Here is a 19,422-nt window from a genome sequence, read left to right as displayed (position 1 = left end):
CCAGTAACACAGTGGTCCTTGTACTGGCTAAAATTGTCAAATATTTATGTTCTCAGCTGGCAAATTATGGGAAACGATTTGATTTCATGATTTCATTTATAATATAGGACACAGGAAAGTGGCTCTTTGCCATATGAGGAATGCAGATTGCATATATTCTTGCACGACCACCCATCTTTATGCATTAAGAAGCAATACAGGTAGCATAAAAAAAAATGCTTTGCTGTTGAGATGATTATGACCAGCATTGGCCAAGTCTCAGCGGTGGCACATTTCCATCTCCCAGGGGATGTGGGAAGACCCAACTGCACAGCAGTAACAGTAATTCTAGCATATCCGTTTATGAAATAACTTTGGCAGTAATGACAAGAGGATCTGGATGGAAGTGTATTTGTGGTCTTCCAGCTGGAAGAGCAGAGCAGAGATTCTAAAGCAAAAGGCACAGAGTGAGAAGGCAGATAGTGGCTGCTTGGATGAGAACAGAACAGAGCTGGGGATCCATGCTGAGTTCAAGGGGAAATGCAAACAAGACAGTCCTTTCAGAATATCCCCTTGCTGCCCATTATCTGCGTAAGGGATTACTGATGCCATCTGCTGGATATATTTGGGATTTAAAAACTGAATCAACACAACACTTCAAGGTGACTGTACTGTGGTTTCAGTTCCTTCGGTGAGAAGAAAAATAAGCAGACAGAAAATAAGCTAAGGTAAACAAGCAATAGGAATGCTTTCACTGTACCTTAAGAAGGCAAGTTATGTGTACTATCACTTTACATTTCAGACAATCATGGTACTGAATTGCATTATTTTTGGCAAAATTTGTGGTGCTACAGTTTAGTCATCCAAGTCATTCGGGCAACTAGATACAGAGTTTATGCTATAAATGCACAAATTCCTTGTAAAAAAATCTAATACATACACAATAAACTTTATATACTGTATATATTATATACTGCTTTCTATACTTTACAGACCATAACCCATCTGTCAGATTGTCATACTGTGGTGGCTTGCATGTTGCTATGATGCTGGGAGCTATGCCACTAGTATTTCATAATCAGCAGAGTCACCCATGGTGGACAGGTTTCAGCATAGCTTCTAATCTGAGACAGACTAGGAAGAAAGGCTTGGTGATGTGCCTCTGAAAATTAGTTGGTAAAATCCCTATGGATCACAATAGAGTATTGCCCAATATAGTGCTGGAAGATGAGCCCCCTAGGTGAAAAGTACTCAGAATACACAGCGGCTGAAACAATGGACTAAAGCGTACCAATGATTATGAAAATGGTGCAGGACCAGGCAACGTTTCATACTGTTCAACATAGGGTCACCATGAGTCACAGGTGACTGAGACCAACCAACAACAAAATACATTATAGAAGGGTGTAGTGTATTTCGTTTTTGCTTTATTTAAAAAGGGAGAAGAAATTAAAAGGAAAGAAAAACAAGAATCTCTATTTGGTCAAAACTATTACATGTACATTAGGTCTTACATAAAATGTGATAATGCAAATTGTTCTTGTTTTGTAGAAGTAGTTTCCTGTTGATTATGTTCTATTATAGAACTATTACAAGACCATTATTTTAAAATTATGAAGTTTCTGGTGATATCTTAATAAAATTGTAGAACTTTTAGAATTGTGTGGCTATAAATTAACATTAATTCTATTCTACATTTTCCAAGATGTACTAATCTCATGAGATTTTCAATGGGAAAATATTTTGCATGATCAAATCCATTGGAATATGCTGCATTGTAAATATGCTTTCCTGGAGATCCATAATACATATTATCGAGTAAATACTTACTGAGAGCTTACTGAGTGTCATTATCTCATTTAATCCTCCTTGTGGTTCTACAATGTGGGCACTATCATTAACCCTACTGGCAAATGAGGAAACTGAGGCTTACAGGGTTGGTAAGTCACAATATTTATATTAATAAATTGACACTCTAACTTCAGAGTACAATCTTTTAAGTCTGAAACTATAGTTCCCACAATTCATTAAAAAATAGAATAATATTACATGTTATTAATATATTTATGTTAATTCTACTATATTGATGTTAACCTATTAAAAGCTCTGAAGTTTACTGTTGTAAAGATTCTGTTTAACTTTGCTTAACCTAACGTTTCTAAATCTATTTGACTACAGAATGCTTATTAACTTTAGTGGAAGTAATGTCCTACAGAATACAGTTCTAGAAATGCTGATATAAGCTGTAGTGTGGCTGTAGATGAGGAGCCAGGAAGGAAGTTGCTTCTCAATATTTCTCTGGCCACTGTCTCCAGAATAACTGCCAGTGTCCTCTGCCCAGGCATACCACTCACTGGTTTCCACTTGACGATTTGAATAGGCAGGAATAGGGAAGCACACACCTGGTATCTTTGCAGCCGCAGGTGCACAGAAGCCACTGGAACCCTCTGCATAAATGTGTAATATTTAGTACATCCTACAAAGGGAACAAGCTTAATTCAGTTAAGCCACTAAGGATGAGTGAAAAACAGCATGTTGCTATTATTGTTTAGTCAATTAAATTGTCCTCTGTGGTCGTAGGGACTCTTCCACATTTATTACCGGTGAGATACACGCTCTGGCAGTGTTGATGATTTCATTGCTTCAGATTGTCTTATGTTTAGCACATCGAAAGATTTGAGAACAAACGATGGAAGACACGGTGATAAATTGTTGGTCTTTTCTAAAGATTCAGAAGTTCCGGCCAGTGACGGATGGTCTGTCCTTACTCATTGCTTGTCTTCCTGACAAGACTTTTTTTTTTTTTTTTCCTTTTTTGCTTGCTTCCCTTAAAGTGAGCTCAGCTTCTTGGGCAGTGGGTTACTTTCATTTTTTTAACTACATCTCTATACGCTGCTGTGGCATCAGCTCTGTATGAACATGCAGCATGCTCCTTTTACATGACTGATGTACAAATGTGTTGGGATAAAAGAGAATTATGAGGTAAGAAGGAGAGAAGAAACAGACTACCAAGGAAAAGCCATAGCTCCGTTCCTCCTGTTATTTTGCTAACCAAACCCGCTTTGGTTATCCCCTTGAATAGTTTTTTTGTTTTGTTTTTCTTAGTGACTTACTACTTTTTTTTTTTTTTTTTTGACAGGCCAAGAATAATATAATATTTTAGGCAGTGTTTCTTAATCATTACTTTAATAAAATAGGATACTGTTTTAGTACTTTCAAGATCTTACACGCATCTCACAACTTGAACATTTTGCTTACAAAGCATAATTAGTATTCACTACCTTACAAAGAGTTTCTAGGAACCCACGAAATGAGGAAAAACTATAACAATGAGGTACTTGAATAGGAAATAAGTTCCCACTGGGGAAAAGAAAAATTCTTTTGAGTTGCTTAATCCCTTTATTGATGACAGATATATTCACTGCTAAGATAAGGGATATGCTACTTTAGTAAGGAAGGTGAGAAAAAGGAAATAGTTTTCCCTGTTTGAGTTCTAATGGAATTGTGGAAATAAATACAAAGATTTAAAAAAAAAAAATTACTAGGGATCTTACAATAATGTATTTTTTATCATTTTATTGTGGTATATATATATATAAAAAACATTTGCCAACCCTAGGTATTTATCCCAAAGAATTGAAAGTAAGAATGCAAACAGAATCTTCTATACCAGTGTTCACTGCAGCATAGTTCACAATAGCCAAAAGGTGGAAACAACCTAAGCGTCCATCAAGATATGAATGCATAAATAAGATGTGGTATATACAAACAACAAAATATTATTCAACCTTAAAGAGAAATGAAGTGCTGATACATGCTAAAACATGGATGAACCTTGAAAACATTATCCTGAGTGAAATAATTCAGTCACAAAAGGCTATAATCAGTTCTTAATCCTTTATTCAGAAGTTATACAATCCTTCAAGTTAGTGTTGCAACTAGCTTAATACAGAATTGTTGTTCTTGCTACTGATACCAATCCCACGTGTGCAGAGTAGAACTGCTCCATAAGGTTCTCAACACTGACCTTTCAGAAGCAGATCACCAGGCCTGCCTCATGTGGTGCCTCCGGGTGGGTTTGCACAGCTAACCTGTCGGTTAATAGTCGAGCGCTTAACCGTTTGTGCTACCGAGGACTGCATTAAGTGTGTCAAGTGGAAAGAGATTAATACAGTAAAACCTGTGAAAGCCAGAACCTTCGTGAGGCAGAAACCTATCAGAGAAGGAAAACTAAAATATCTTCCACTAAAAGGAGAGAGAGAAAAGTGGTAAGACTGCACCCTGTCAAAGGTGGAAAACTTGCAAGACCTGGAAAAACAAGGCAGTCCCGTTGAGTTCTGGCTCTCACAGGTTTTACTGTATTAAATATAAAATCTATAAATGAATTGTTTTGAGACTTATAATAATGAGTTGGCTTTTGTTATCTATACAAACCATATCAGAATTTTTTTAGATAAATATATCTCTGAAGAACGTTCACTGTATATTAACTCAGCTTGATAATATGTGAGAAGCGTGAACATTATTAGCTTTTCATCTTTTCTTTTAACTCATGAATTTTAAGCTCTCTAGTTTTATGTATATATGTGTATAGATAGATACACAGATACATAGATAGATTTAGAATATGTCATTTAAGCGGAAGACTCAAAGCCTACTGGGTTTTCAAGGTTTATGTTATTGAACTACTTGCCACATTTTTTTTTTTTTTGCTCTTTATTAAAAGTTCAGTCTACATTATCACTTACCCTTTTAATTAGTGGCTTTCTCAGATAGCTCACTGTGAGTAACATTCAATTACAAAAGCTCAGAGAACTCATGCCAGCTCATAGGCTATGCATGAAGATGTTAACCTAAACAAACAAACAAACAAACTCATTGCCCTCAAGTCGATTCCCACTCATTGACCTAAGAAAATCACATTCCTTTTTTAGTAGACGGTTTCTTAGAAAATAAATGGAAATGTTAACTTTCTGTGTATAACACTGCAGTAAAAAGTCTTTAAAGCTTCTTTATAATATGGTGCCACAGGAATACATAGATTTTAGTTGTGTATACATTGGTATATTATTAAAAAGATGAAACCTAACTATCTTTTAATTCTTAAGTAACTTTCTAGTATAATTTGTTTTCCTTCTCCCTCCCCCCAATGAAAGTGCTAATAAAAGAAAATCCTAAATATTCAATATTTATGAAAAGGCCAACAACTGTTTCCGGGGTTTGAAATCATACCTTTATAAAGTCACTGTATTAAAAATTACTCTGATAAGTATGTTTATTAAAATGTATTAAGGTTACAAAAAGGTATATAAACCAACTGTTGTTGAGTTGATTCTGACTCATAGCGACCTTATAGGACGGAGTAGAACTGCCCCATACCGTTTCCAAGGAATTGCAAATGGATTCAAACCGTCAACCTTTGGGTTAGCAGCTGAGCTCTGAACCAGTGCACCATCAGTTCGCCACAAAAAGGTGTACAGCTGAGATTAATAAAAATGCATTGCATTAGATAAGATAGGCTAAATTGTTCTAAAAAGTTAAGACTGAAAATGTATTGTCTCAACACAAGAGAGGTTTATTTCAGGGTCAGTACTGCGCACATCAGGCATTAGGGGAAACAGGTCTGCTCCATGCATTCAAGCTATGTGACTTCCAAAGCCCCTCTGGCCATGGCATCACTACCCAGTGAGTTGGAATGGATATGGAGCAGGGACTAGCACATGGGAGGTTTTATGGGTCAGGTTGGAAGTGGCATACATCACTTCGGCTGGAAATCTTTTGGATGGACCTTGCAATCCCATCCTGCAATGGAGGATGGCAAAAGTAGTCTAGTTAAGTGTCCAGGTAGAAGGGGAGAATGAATTTTGGACTTTAGCCAGCAGTTGCCACCACCTGAATCCTTCATTTTTCGACTCTCTTGTTACCCAACACTTCACATTCACAACAGTAGTAAAAAATGTACTGTTTTGTGCATTAACTCTGTACAACTGGCAGTAATGAACACTGAGGTTTGAGGCAAGAGTAATGCAGGCTGCAGTGGTGCCATGGGGTTGGTGTCACACAGTGAGGTAACTCATGGTGTCACCACCACCCCCATGTACCTCCTCCCCTACCAGTCTCAGCCTGCAAGAGGGAAGCACCCTGGGCTCCTGGGACTCACGTCCTGGTGGATGCAGGTGCCCAGCTTCCAGAGGCTCCCGGCTGCTCCTGGCTCCAGGTGGTGGAGAGCAGCAGGAGTGAGCCAGTAGGGCTGGAGGCCCGTCTGGGAGTGGTGCCGCTGCACAAGAAACAGCACCCAGGCCTCCGCTCAGCTCTCCCATGCAGACCTGCCCTGGGCCTGCACCTGCTGCACTTGGGTCCTTCCAGTGCAGCCCACGTACCCAGCTCCTGGCCCTCCTTTCCAATTAGCTCCTGACCAGGTCCAACAGAGAACAGAGGCAGGAGATGAGGGAGTAGAAGGAAGGAGGGAGTCCCAGCAGGGGAAGAGTTGGGAGCAAGGGGAAAGAATGAGGGGAACACGCGTGAAAAAGAAGGAGGGGATTGGAGGGCACCTGCAGTGGAGGGTGCATCACTTGCGGAAGAGCACGAGGCGATGCCCTTCCTTCATACCCAGGGCCTGATCATCCTCCATTTTTGCATAACAAGGATTTTTGCATAGCAACCTGATCTTTGGAACTTAACCAAGTCAATAAGTGAGGAGTGGGTGTGATCTAATTTTTCTGAATAAGTCCCTGGGTGGTGCAATCAATTAAGTCATCTTTTACTAACTGAAAGTTTGATGGCTAAAGGCCACCCAGCGGTTCCTTGGATAAAAGGCTTGGCAATCTGCTTCTGAAAGGGCATAGCCTTGAAAATCCTATGGAATGCAGATCTATTCTACTCATGTAGGGTTGGCATGAGACAGAATCAACTCAAGGGCAAACAAGTTTTTTTCTGATAAACTTCGCATCCACTCTTTTTTTTTTTTTAATAATTTTTATCGTGCTTTAAGTGAAAGTTTACAAATCAAGTCAGTCTCTCACATATAAACTTATAAACACCTTAGTACATACTCCCATTTACTCTGCCCCTAATGAGCCAGCCCGCTTCCTCCTTCCAGTCTCTCCTTTCGTGACCCTTTTGCCATTTCTAACCCCCTCTACCCTCCCATCTCCCCTCCAGACAGGAGATGCCAACACAGTCACAAGTGTCCACCTGATACAAGAAGCTCACTCCTCATCATCATCTCTCTCCAACATATTGTCCAGTCCATTCCATGTCTGATGAGTTGTCTTTGGGCATGGTTCCTGTCCTGGGCCAACAGAAGGTTTGGGGACCATGACCGCTGGGATTCTTCTAGTCTCAGTCAGACCATTAAGTCTGGTCTTTTTATGAGAATTTGGGGTCTGCATCCCACTGTTCTCCTGCTCCCTCAGGGGTTCTCTGTTGTGCTCCCTGTCAGGGCAGTCATATGTTGTGGCCAGCCACCATCTAGTTATTCTGGTCTCAGGATAATGTAAGTCTCTAGTTCATGTGGCCCTTTCTGTCTCTCGGGCTCATAATTATCTTGCGACCTTGGTGTTCTTCTTTCTCCTTTGATCCAGGTGGGTTGAGACCAATTGATGCATCTTAGATGGCCACTTGTTAGCATTTAAGACCCCAGACGCCACACTTCCAAGTGGGATGAGGAATGTTGTCTTAATAGAACTTATTTTGCCAATTGACTTAGAAGTCCGCTGAAGCCATAGTCCCCAAACCCCTGCCCTTGCTCCGATGACCTTTGAAGCATTCAGTTTATCCAAGAGACTTCTTTGCTTTTGGTCCAGTCCAGTTGAGCTGACCTTCCCTGTATTGAGTATTGTCCTTCCCTTCACCTAAAGTAGTTCTTATCTACTAACTAATCAGTAAATAACCCTCTCCCACCCTCCCTCCCTCCCCCCTCTCGTAACCACAAAGGAATGTGTTCTTCTCAGTTTAAACTATTTCTTAAGATCTTATAATAATGGTCTTATACAATATTTGTCCTTTTGCATCTGACTAATTTCACTCAGCATAATGCCTTCCAGGTTCCTCCATGTTATGAAATATTTCACAGATTCATCACTGTTCTTTATCGATGCGTAGTATTCCATTGTGTGAATATACCATAATTTATTTATCCATTCATCCGTTGATGGACACCGTGGTTGCTTCCAGCTTTTTGCTATTGTAAACAGAGCTGCAATAAACATGGGTGTGCATACATCTGTTCATGTAAAGGCTCTTATATCTCTAGGATGTATTCCGAGGAGTGGTATTTCTGGGTTGTATGGTAGTTCTATTTCTAACTTTTTAAGGAAACGCAAGATAGATTTCCAAAGTGATTGTACCATTTTACATTCCCACCAGCAGTGTATGAGAGTTCCAATCTCTCCGCAGCCTCTCCAACATTTATTATTTTGTATTTTTTGGATTAATGCCAGCCTTGTTGGAGTGAGATGGAATCTCATCGTAGTTTTAATTTGCATTTCTCTAATGGCTAATGATCAAGAGCATTTTCTCATGTGTCTGTTAGCCACCTGAATATCTTCTTTAGTGAAGTGCGTGTTCATATCCTTTGCCCAATTTTTAATTTGGTTGTTTGTCTTTTTGTGGTTGAGTTTCGACAGAATCATATAGATTTTAGAGATCAGGCGCTGGTCGGAGATGTCATAGCTGAAAATTCTTTCCCAATCTGTAGGTGGTCTTTTACTCTTTTGGTGAAGTCTTTAGATGAGCATAGGTGTTTGACTTTTAGGAGCTCCCAGTTATCTGGTTTCTCTTCATCATTTTTAGTAATGTTTTGTATTCTGTTTATGCCTTGTATTAGGGCTCCTAATGTTGTCCCTATTTTTTCTTCCCTGATCTTTATCATTTTAGTCTTTATGTGTAGGTCTTTGATCCACTTGGAGTTAGTTTTTGTGCATGGTGTGAGGTATGGGTCCTGTTTCATTTTTTTGCAAATGGATATCCAGTTATGCCAGCACCATTTGTTAAAAAGACTATCTTTTCCCCAAGTAACTGACACTGGGCCTTTGTCAAATATCAGCGGCTCATATGTGGATGGATTTATATCTGGGTTCTCAATTCTGTTCCATTGGTCTATGTGCCTGTTGTTGTACCAGTACCAGGCTGTTTTGACTACTGTGGCTGTATGATAGGTTCTAAAATCAGGTAGAGTGAGGCCTCCCACTTTCTTCCTCTTTTTCAGTAATGCTTTACTTATTTATTTATTTATTTTTACTTATCCAGGGCTTCTTTCCCTTCCATATGAAGTTGGTGATTTGTTTCTCCATCACATTAAAAAATGTCGTTGGAATTTGGATCAGAAGTGCCTTGTATATATAGATGGCTTTTGGTAGAATAGACATTTTTACCATGTTAAGTCTTCCTATCCATGAGCAAGGTATGTTTTTCCACTTATGTAGGTCCCTTTTAGTTTCTTGCACTAGTACTTTGTAGTTTTCTTTGTATAGGTCTTTTATATCTTTGGTAAGATTTATTCCTAAGTATTTTGTCTTCTTGGGGGCCACTGTGAATGGTATTGATTTGGTGATTTCTTCTTCGATGTTCTTTTTGTTGATGTAGAGGAATCCAAGTGATTTTTGTATGTTTATCTTGTAACCTGAAACTCTGCCAAACTCTTCTATTAGTTTCAGTAGTTTTCTAGAGGATTCCTTAAGGTTTTCTATGTATAAGATCATGTCATCTGCAAATAGAGATAATTCTACTTTTTCCTTGCCAATCCGATTGCCCTTTATTTGTTTGTCTAGCCTAATTTCTCTGGCTAGGACCTCTAGCACAATGTTGAATAAGAGCGGTGATAAAGGGCATCCTTGTCTGGTTCCTGTTCTCAAGGGAAGTGCTTTCAGGCTCTCTCCATTTAGAATGATGTTGGCTGTTGGCTTTGTATGGATGCCCTTCATTATGTTGAGGAATTTGCCTTCAATTCCTATTTTGGTAAGAGTTTTTATCATGAATGGGTGTTGGACTTTGTCAAATGCCTTTTCTGCATTAATTGATAAGATCATGTGGTTTTTGTCTTTTGTTTTATTTATATGGTGGATTACATTAATGGTTTTTCTAATATTAAACCAGCCTTGCATACCTGGTATAAATCCCACTTGGTCGTGGTGGATTATTTTTTTGATATGTTGTTGAATTCTATTGGCTAGAATTTTGTTGAGGATTTTTGCATCTATGTTCATGAGGGATATAGGTCTGTAATTTTCTTTTTTTGTGGTGTCTTTACCTGGTTTTGGTATCAAGGATATGCTGGCTTCATAGAATGATTTAGGTAGTATTGCGTCATTTTCTATGCTTTGGAATACCTTTAGTAGTAGTGGTGTTAACTCTTCTCTGAAAGTTTAGTAGAACTCTGCAGTGAAGCCATCCGGGCCAGGGAGTTTTTTGTTGGGAGTCTTTTAATTACCTTTTCAATCTCTTTTTTTTTTGTTATGGGTCTATTTAGTTGTTCTACTTCTGATTGTGTTAGTTTAGGTAGTTAGTGTTTTTCTAGGAATTCATCCATTTCTTCTAGGTTTGCAAATTTGTTAGAGTACAATTTTTCGTAATAATCTGATATGATTCTTTTAATTTCAGTTGGGTCTGTTGTGATATGGCCCATCTCATTTCTTATTCGGGTTATTTGTTTCCTTTCCTGTATTCCTTTAGTCAGTCTGGCCAATGGTTTATCAATTTTGTTAATTTTTTCAAAGAACCAGCTTTTGGCTTTGTTAATTCTTTCAATTGTTTTTCTGTCCTCTAATTCATTTAGTTCAGCTCTAATTTTTATTATTTGTTTTCTTCTGGTGCCTGATGGATTCTTTTGTTGCTCGCTTTCTATTTGTTCAAATTGTAGGGAAATTTCTCTGGTTTTGGCTCTTTTTTCTTTATGTATGTGTACATTTATTGATATAAATTTACCTCTGAGCACTTCTTTTCCTGTGTCCCAGAGATTTTGATAGGAAGTGTTTCATTCTCGTTGCATTCTATGAATTTCTTTATTCCCTCCTCAATGTCTTCTATAACCCAGTCTTTTTTGAGCAGGGTATTGTTCAGTTTCCAAGTATTTGATTTCTTTTCCCTGATTTTTCTGTTATTGATTTCCACTTTTATGGCCTTGTGGTCTGAGAAGATGCTTTGTAATATTTCGATGTTTTGGATTCTGGAAAGGTTTGTTTTATGACCTAATATGTGGTCTATTCTAGAGAATGTTCCATGTGCACTAGAAAAAAAGTATACTTTGCAGCTGTTGGGTGGAGTGTTCTGTATAAGTCTATGAGGTCAAGTTGGTTGATCGTAGCAATTAGGTCTTCTGTGTCTCTATTGAGCTTCTTACTGGAAGTCCTATCCTTTTCCGAAAGTGGTGTGTTGAAGTCTCCTACTATAATTGTTGAGGTGTCTATCTCACTTTTCAGTTCTGTTAAAGTTTGTTTTATGTATCTTGCAGCCCTGTCATTGGGTGCATAAATATTTAATATGGTTATATCTTCCTGGTAAATTGTCTCTTTAATCATCGTGCAGTGTCCTTCTTCATCCTTTGTGGTGAATTTAACTTTAAAGTCTAATTTGTCTGAAATTAATATTGCCACTCCTGCTCTTTTTTGATTGTTGTTTGGTTGATATATTTTTTTCCATCCTTTGAGTTTTAGTTTGTTTCTCTAAGTCTAAAGTGTGTTTCTTGTAGGCAGCATGTAGATGGATCATGTTTATTTATCCAGTCTCAGACTCTCTGTCTCTTTATTGGTGCATTTAGTCCATTTACATTCAGCATAATTATAGATAAGTATGTGTTTAGTGCTGTCATTTTGATGCCTTTTTGTGTGTGTTGTTGACAATTTCACTTTTCCGCGTGCTTTTTTGTGCCGAGACGTTTTTCTTTGTAAATCGTGTGTTCCTCATTTTCATAATAGTTGAATTTATGTTTGCTGAGTCCTTATGTTTTTCTTGGTTTTTATTTTGAATTATGGAATTGTAAGACCTCTTTGTGGTTACCTTAATATTTACCCCTATTTTTCTAAGTAAAAACCTAACTTGTGTTGTCCTATATCACCTTGTTTTCCTCTCCATATGGAAGATCTATGCCTCCTGTATTTAGTCCCTCTTTTTGATTATTGTGATCTCTCACATAATGACTTCAATGATTCCCTTTTTTGAGCATTTTTTTCTGTTTAAAATTAATCTTAATTTGTTTTTGTGATTTCCCTATTTGAGTTGATACCTGGAAAAGAACAGAAAAAGCTGTTGCTGTTAGGGGATCCCAACACATAGTGACCCTGTAGAACACATTAGAACTGCCCCACAGGGTTTCCAAGGAGCAGCTGGTAGGTTTGAACGGCTGACATTTTGGTTAGCAGCTGAGCTCTTAATCACTGAGCTATCAGGGCACCCACGTGTTCTTAGGGCAGACTTTTTTTTTTTTTTTGTCCATTTAGTAAGCTGAATTTGAAGGAATCTTGGGGGTGAATTATTTCAGAACAATTAGTCTCATAAAAACCCAATAGGAGACCTGAGAGCCTTATAGAAGCTCCAACAGATCCTTTTTTTGAAGCACACATGGAGACATATGGGTGGATGAGTTTCTCCTTACTCATACAGATGGTTCGAATATTTCTGGTGCCCACTTACAGTGGAGAGCTCCTAGTTTAGAATGGGAGGATAGTTTATGTACTTGTCTGCTAATAATGTTTTGCTTGTTTCAAATTCATACTGTTAAAATGCCTTGTATTTTAACACTCAGGAATAAAATCAAGGATAAGAGTGAGACCTGCTGACCCTAAGCAAAAAAAGATGGTGTACTGAGCAGAATCATGGCCTTAGACAAGATATTTGCTTTTCTTGTTTGCTAAACTGATCCCAGTTCTTTGATACCAGTACATATTTTTGCCTGAAAGTGTATTTTTAAGAGAGGAGTGTGATGGATAAATAAGCTTTATGCTGTAGACAAATTGTGGTTGTTAGGTGCCTTCAAATCAGTTCAGTCTGACTCATAGCAACCCTATGCACTATATGTACAAAAGAACAAAACACTTCCCAGTCTTGTGCCAGCCTTAAAACCCTTGCTATGTTTGAGCTCATTGTTGCAGCCACTGTGTCAATCCATCTCATCGAGGGTCTTCCTCCTTTTCCGTCACCATCTACCAAGCATGATGTCCTTTACTAGGGACTGGTCACTCCTGATAACATGGGCAAAGTATGTGAAACAAAGTCTCACTGTCCTTGCTTCTGCGGAGCATTCTGGTTGTACTTCTTCCTACACAAATTTGGTTGTTCCTCTGGCAGTCCATGTTCAATATTCCTCGACTACACCATGTTATTGTAACTCTTACTTTCTACTTTGTTGATACATGTTGCACAAAACAAAAACTTCTCACTTACATTTTATAGGTAATGCTGAATTCTCATAGTGTGAGCCTAAATTTTACTTCATCTGGTCATGTGGTACAGATTATCTAAACTGGGTGGATTTAAGCCAAACTGAGTCACCTTTTTATTGCTAGCATTGCTTCAGAAGTACTTCTAATCTTTACTGTCTATATATATTGGTTTTTACTTCTCTTTCCTCTGAATTCCTCTTATTTCCATATATTAGTTGTGTTTTTTTTTTTTTTTCTCAAATACAAAATATTTCTCTCCATTTGCTGCAGATATCTAGACTTTGCTTATATCCAAGTCTCTGACTTGTATTCCTTATATGCTATGGAAGGGTTTCCATTCCTTACTGGTATAATGTATTTTTATCTAAATTTGAAAACTGGCAAGTGTCACGTTTTCTACGTTAAGTTTCACCAATAAGTTGACCATTTGTGTATTTTGAAAAAATGACGTAATTATGTAACTTAAATGTAAATAACATATCCTCAGTCCTATGATAACTTACAATCTACACACCTCAGTAAGGTCACAGGGACCAACTGGACATATGTTCAAATAGTGTGAATGTTACACCAAAATTAAAAACAAGAATAACAGATATCCTGCAAATGATTATATATTTTGACAAAGCGTTGGTTCACATAACAAATATATATTTTTCAATTGTATTTCCTGTTATTCAATATATTTTTCAGTAGGCATTTCTCAGTAGAACAAAGAATGTACACCAAAATGCAGTTGAGTTTCTATAATAATTCCTTGCTAGTTAATAGAAAGCATCTTCATTTGAAACCCAATCTTTGGGTATTATTGCTGAAAGTAACAGAATAATCTCTTATAAAACATTCTCAACAGTGTATGCCCATAGCATGAATTATAAGAACATATTTTAGGATATGTATGATTTAATTTGATAGAATGGAAATCTTTATACAAAAGCTACTCTCCTCACACAGAAATGTGCATGCACACACACACACACACACAGAGGAGGCTTAAATATTTAGGCTAAACCAGGAGTCATATAGAATAAATTTAATTAGCTAAGATTCTTTATGCATACACTGTTTACTTTTCCTTTTGCATATTTAAAAAATTTCTTTTCATCTTTTTACCAGTCTAAATCCCCCAAACCAAACATATTGCCATCGAATCGATTCCGACTCATAGCAACCCTATAGGACAGAGAAGAACTGCCTCATAGGGTTTCCAAGGCAGCTGGTAGATCCGAAGTGCTCACTTTTTGATTAGCAGCTAAGCTCTTAACCACTGTGCCAAAGCTACTGAAATTACCTGCCCATGCCTCAATGCTAATATAATGTTAATTTCTTTTAGTCTTTACATGCAGATGATTTTAGAATTGGGCTTCCTTAGAACACACATGGCATAATAGCTTGTCAGAACACAGAGCTGTTCACTTTGTCAAAGGAGTAGCAAGAGCTGTTTAAGAGAGTAGCAAGCATATATGTAGGGAAGCAACAGAAGGTAACATCAAATGAAAGCCTAATTGTGGAGGGATATGTACTTAGGCACTTACTAAGTAGGTAATAGAAGTTTATCAAAATTTATTTGGGATGGGAGATATTACTTGAAATTTAAATCACAATACATTATTATTTATATTATATTACTATTTTTTAGTTGTAACCTATGTTCTAGGCTTTTAATAAAATGTATTTTCAAACTTAATTAGCAAGTCAAATTAAAACACAATTGCTGCTAAGGCATATCGGTAATGATTTTCTGTCTTCAACTGAATAACAGGACTTTCTAACATGCAACACAGTGGTTAAGAGCTCAGCTGCTAGCCAAAGTGTGGGCAGTTCGGATCCACTTGTCGCTCCTTGGAAACTCTATGGGACGGTTCTACTTTGCCCCATAGGGTCGCTATGAGTTGGAATCAATTTGATGGTGATGGATTTGGTTTTGTTTCTGTTTCTAACATATGATTCATTTTTGCTGTTTGTAAAGTATACCCGTTTCATTTGGTTTCTTTTTTATGATGAATGTTGACTGATGACTGGTTTGTTTTCTATTCTAGGTTGTGGAGACTAATTTGGTTGCTTTTGACTGTCACTGGATCATTATAAATGAGGTAAAACCAATTAAATATTGTCATCTATGAGTCTTGTTTTCATAAATGTATTGACATCATTTCCTATGGCCTTGAATTTCCAAGAGGGAACAGAATATGAAGTAAACTTTCATCCTCTGAGTAGATGCTGTTAAACTAAAATAGAATGAAGATTTAAATATATATATACACATATGTAAAGGGCTTTGTACTAATAAAATAGATGGAAGAAGTCTTCCCCACTGAGTGTCTTTTAGCCTTTTCCTTTTGTTTACACTGCCTGCTTGGGGAGATCATCTTTATGGAAAGTACAATTCTTCTTTATAAGTACAGTGAATTTTTCCCAATGGATTCCTCATGTTCCATTTATATTTTGATGTTATCTCTAGACTTTTATTCCCACACCCTTACAGGAGATCAGATTAAATAGTTTAGAGTATGAATATGAGTAAACAGATTTCTTTCCTTTTCATAAAGAAATACAACTGCTTTAAAATACATTGACTTGTCACATTCCTTGTGAGTTTTTTGTTTTGTGAAGACAATACATGAAATTAAAAAGACCTTATAACACGAGACGCCTGTGAAATAAATTATCCATTGTCGTCATTGTTTTTGTGTGCCATCGAGTCAATTCCGACTCTCAGTGACCCCATGTGACAGAGTAGAACTGCCCCATAGGGTTTTCTTGGCTGTAATATTTATGGAAGCAGATTAACAGATCTTTCTCCTGCAAGTGGCTGGTGGGTTCGAACTGTTGACCTTTTGGTTAGCAGCCAAGTGCTTAACCGTTGAGCCACCAGGGCTCCTTATAGTTATTTCATTAATGCCTGCCAGTCAGATTCAGAAAGAATAATGGGCAGATCAGTCATATACAGAGAATATAATCGCTTGGATTTGTCTTGAACAAACCCTAGTATTCAATCATATCTATTATTTATGTATAAAGAAATATTTATCTATAGATACTAAATGTGGAATTATAGAATAACCGGTTTTAGTTCAGGGATGAAATAGCATTTTGGCCAAGAATTTTGCAACCAGCAGGATGGGTTAAATCTTGGCTATATAATGTTAGGCATGTGACCGTGGATATATAACATAATCTCTCTGTACCATTTGTCTCATTTGTACAACAAGCATAATGAGATCTAATTTGCAAGTTCATAATAAAAATTAAATGACATATTATCTAAAATTCTTAGCAGAATGCCTGGCATATGACACTCATTAGATTCCATTCCAATAATGGTCATAGCACATGAAAGTTCACAGACCACTTTCACACACATTATTTCATTGCATACTACTGGAAATAATAAATTATTTCTCCCGAGGTACTGAGGGAATGAGGTCCATCAAGGGTAGATGATTTGCCTCTTTTTACACAGAAAAGCAGTTTCAAGTTATTTCACCTACAAGCTTCACTGATGGGTTTGTTCTCTTTAGCTCAGCATAAAGACACTGGAAACATCTTGTAAATCTGTTTTTGGTCAGCCAGACTTTAGATCTGTATGATTTGTCACTGTGTTCTTCATGATAGATTAAGATGTGTTTTGCCGAGATCCCCAAAGGAAATGTGTATGTGTGGAATCTGCTTTTCAGTGAAGTTCTAATACCTGCCAATTTTCTAATACCTATTAATTTTGTACCTGTAAGGACTATACTGCTCAAATATCAGGACCAAAGAAAAGCTAAAAAGGAAGGAAATTTAGCAAACCTTCATGACATCTTTTTAAATTAGATATTCTCATTTCTATTTTTTCTGCAAAGATAGTATGAGTCAAAGAAATTAAATACTTTTTCCAATGTTTCCAAAATTTTCAATTACCCCATTAATGTTTGTCTTCGATTTAATTATTTTCTAGATTACTTTTTTGAAATAGAGAAGCCTCCTAATCCTTTATCTTGACTCAACTTCTGGTAGGGAATAGACCACACAGATGTCCTGATGTGGCACAAGCTGGTCATTTTAGTTGTTCAAATCAATAAAACCCATTGCTGGAAAAGAAAAAAAAATCATTCCCTCCCTTTTTAGTAACATGGATTAATCAAAACCAATTAACATTTACAGTGAAGAAATGGAAATAGCCATTTCCTTCTGTTCTTTGGCTAGATTGCAGAAGAGCTCCTGAAATTATATATATATATACACGTGTGTGTGTGTGTGTGTGTATTCATACCCAATTTAACTCCTAAAATTACATCTAAATCGTACAAGTATGAACCCAGGTAGAAGTACCTAGAACACCAATAATCATTTATCCACTGCTTATGGGTCAATTTTTTCTTTGTGGAAAAAAAAAGAAATCACTCCTTCCTATCATATAGATGTTGTTTGACAAGGCAGATTAACATGTATTTCACTAGTGATGAGTACCACGGAAAGAATAATAGAAGTTTACATTTTACTGTACCTTCCTCAAATGTTATGACTCATTTCATTAAATTCATCATTACAATTTATTTTTATAAAATAGTAGGAAGACAGATGCTATCTTTAAATGGATGTTTCATAATTCATGCCACTATTTTGCAAAATAAAACACACACATGCATAAATCAGTCTAACCAGTAAATAACCCAGTAAATGGCCACAATAAGGAAACAATTGGCTTTTCCACTGTAAGCTGTCATAGCTACCTATAACTTCCCCTTTATTGTTACTGAAACCCTTAATGCTTTTTTTTTTTTTTTTAATTGACAACCCTCCTTACTAGTCATTTTGCAGATGTGCCATTTCTTTGGGGTGGGTCAACACTGCCTAGCCTCTGAAAAATACAGTGTTCACAGCCCACACCATTTACATTGCTTATTTTTATTTAAAACACCTTACAACTCTAAACATGTTTTCTGTACTTTCATCACTAAGGAAAAAAAAAAAAAATCAGCCAGTATATCTGAGTTCAGCACTATTTCTTCACATACTTCCATTTAGCATCTTATTCTTCCTTAATTTTGCCTCAAGAAAACTGTCTTTCACCACCTTTACTTCATTCTTAATATTTACATGCTTGCTTATACAAATTAATAATGGATGACTCTTAACTTACCCTAGTTTGCATAAACAAAGAAATACTAATTTTTCAAATTCGCTAAGGAGCTAATAAACACTAAGAGTACCACACACACACACATAAAAGACAAAAACAAAAAACCAACATGCAAATACCCATTTGGATTGAACATGGAGAACATGAATCTGTCTAGTTTGGTTTGTGTAGCTATTATTTTGTTGCTAATTTTACAACGGGTTGCAAACATTTATTTAATCTTACTGCACCAATAGTTTTTTTTTTTTTTTTCAGAAAGGGACTATAAATCAAAGTTGGCATTGTGCATCATGATACAAATTCGCGTAGAAACTTGAAAACAATGTTGTTGTTTTTTTTTATTTATTTGAATTAAGTTTGCCGTAATAATGAGAGGTTGTGCTAGCTCATATGGTGCAATCAATCATACATTAGTACTTGGATATGGTTTTTATTTTCTCCCTGAAGTCAGTGGATCCAGCTCAGAACAGCCTTTCCAGATTAACTGTTGTCATCCCTTCAGGCTCCTGAAGCAGATGGCCTATCACTTTATTTAAATTTGACAAAAGTTAGAGACTCAGATAGGAAGCTTAGAGCTTCAAGAAGCACAATTCTGTACACACTTTTTTATTACCCTGATCTTGATCTTTAGGTGTACCGATGTGATTTTACGAAATTCCGTTTAAATAGTTTAATCTGTTATTCTCTGTTGTTAATCACTGCTGAATTAGGGAGGAAGTTTTTGTGTTTGTTTGTAGATTTAAAAAGCCTTTATGTGGCATGGATATTTTTCATTTTTTTCTAGCTTAATGACAAATTAAACTCCTCACTATTAATCTATGAAGCAGTAAGTTGCTGTTCTCATCTTGCCGCTTCATAGCCTACAGTTGATTTTGTTCCATATTTGAGCATAATGTTACGTGATTATTTCATATTAATGTTAAACTTTATGGAAGCATCAAA

The 19,422-nt window shown here is 36.8% G+C and overlaps 1 protein-coding gene across 2 annotated transcripts in view; it reads left to right on the top strand.

Moving 5' to 3' along the window:
• GRID2 (glutamate ionotropic receptor delta type subunit 2) overlaps nucleotides 1-19,422 on the top strand; it is a 1,644,765-nt gene that overhangs the window by 973,202 nt on the left and 652,141 nt on the right. For both annotated transcript variants that reach the window (XM_010594048.3, XM_003414078.4), the window contains one exon: nucleotides 15,395-15,448. In XM_010594048.3, the coding sequence (XP_010592350.1) occupies nucleotides 15,395-15,448 (54 nt within the window). The remainder of the gene's footprint in view (nucleotides 1-15,394; nucleotides 15,449-19,422) is intronic.

Source organism: Loxodonta africana, chromosome 5, assembly GCF_030014295.1.
Source record: "Loxodonta africana isolate mLoxAfr1 chromosome 5, mLoxAfr1.hap2, whole genome shotgun sequence".
NCBI lineage: Eukaryota > Metazoa > Chordata > Mammalia > Proboscidea > Elephantidae > Loxodonta > Loxodonta africana.
The sequence above is the reverse complement of the archived record's forward strand: the minus strand, read 5'-3'. Positions and strand labels throughout refer to the sequence as shown.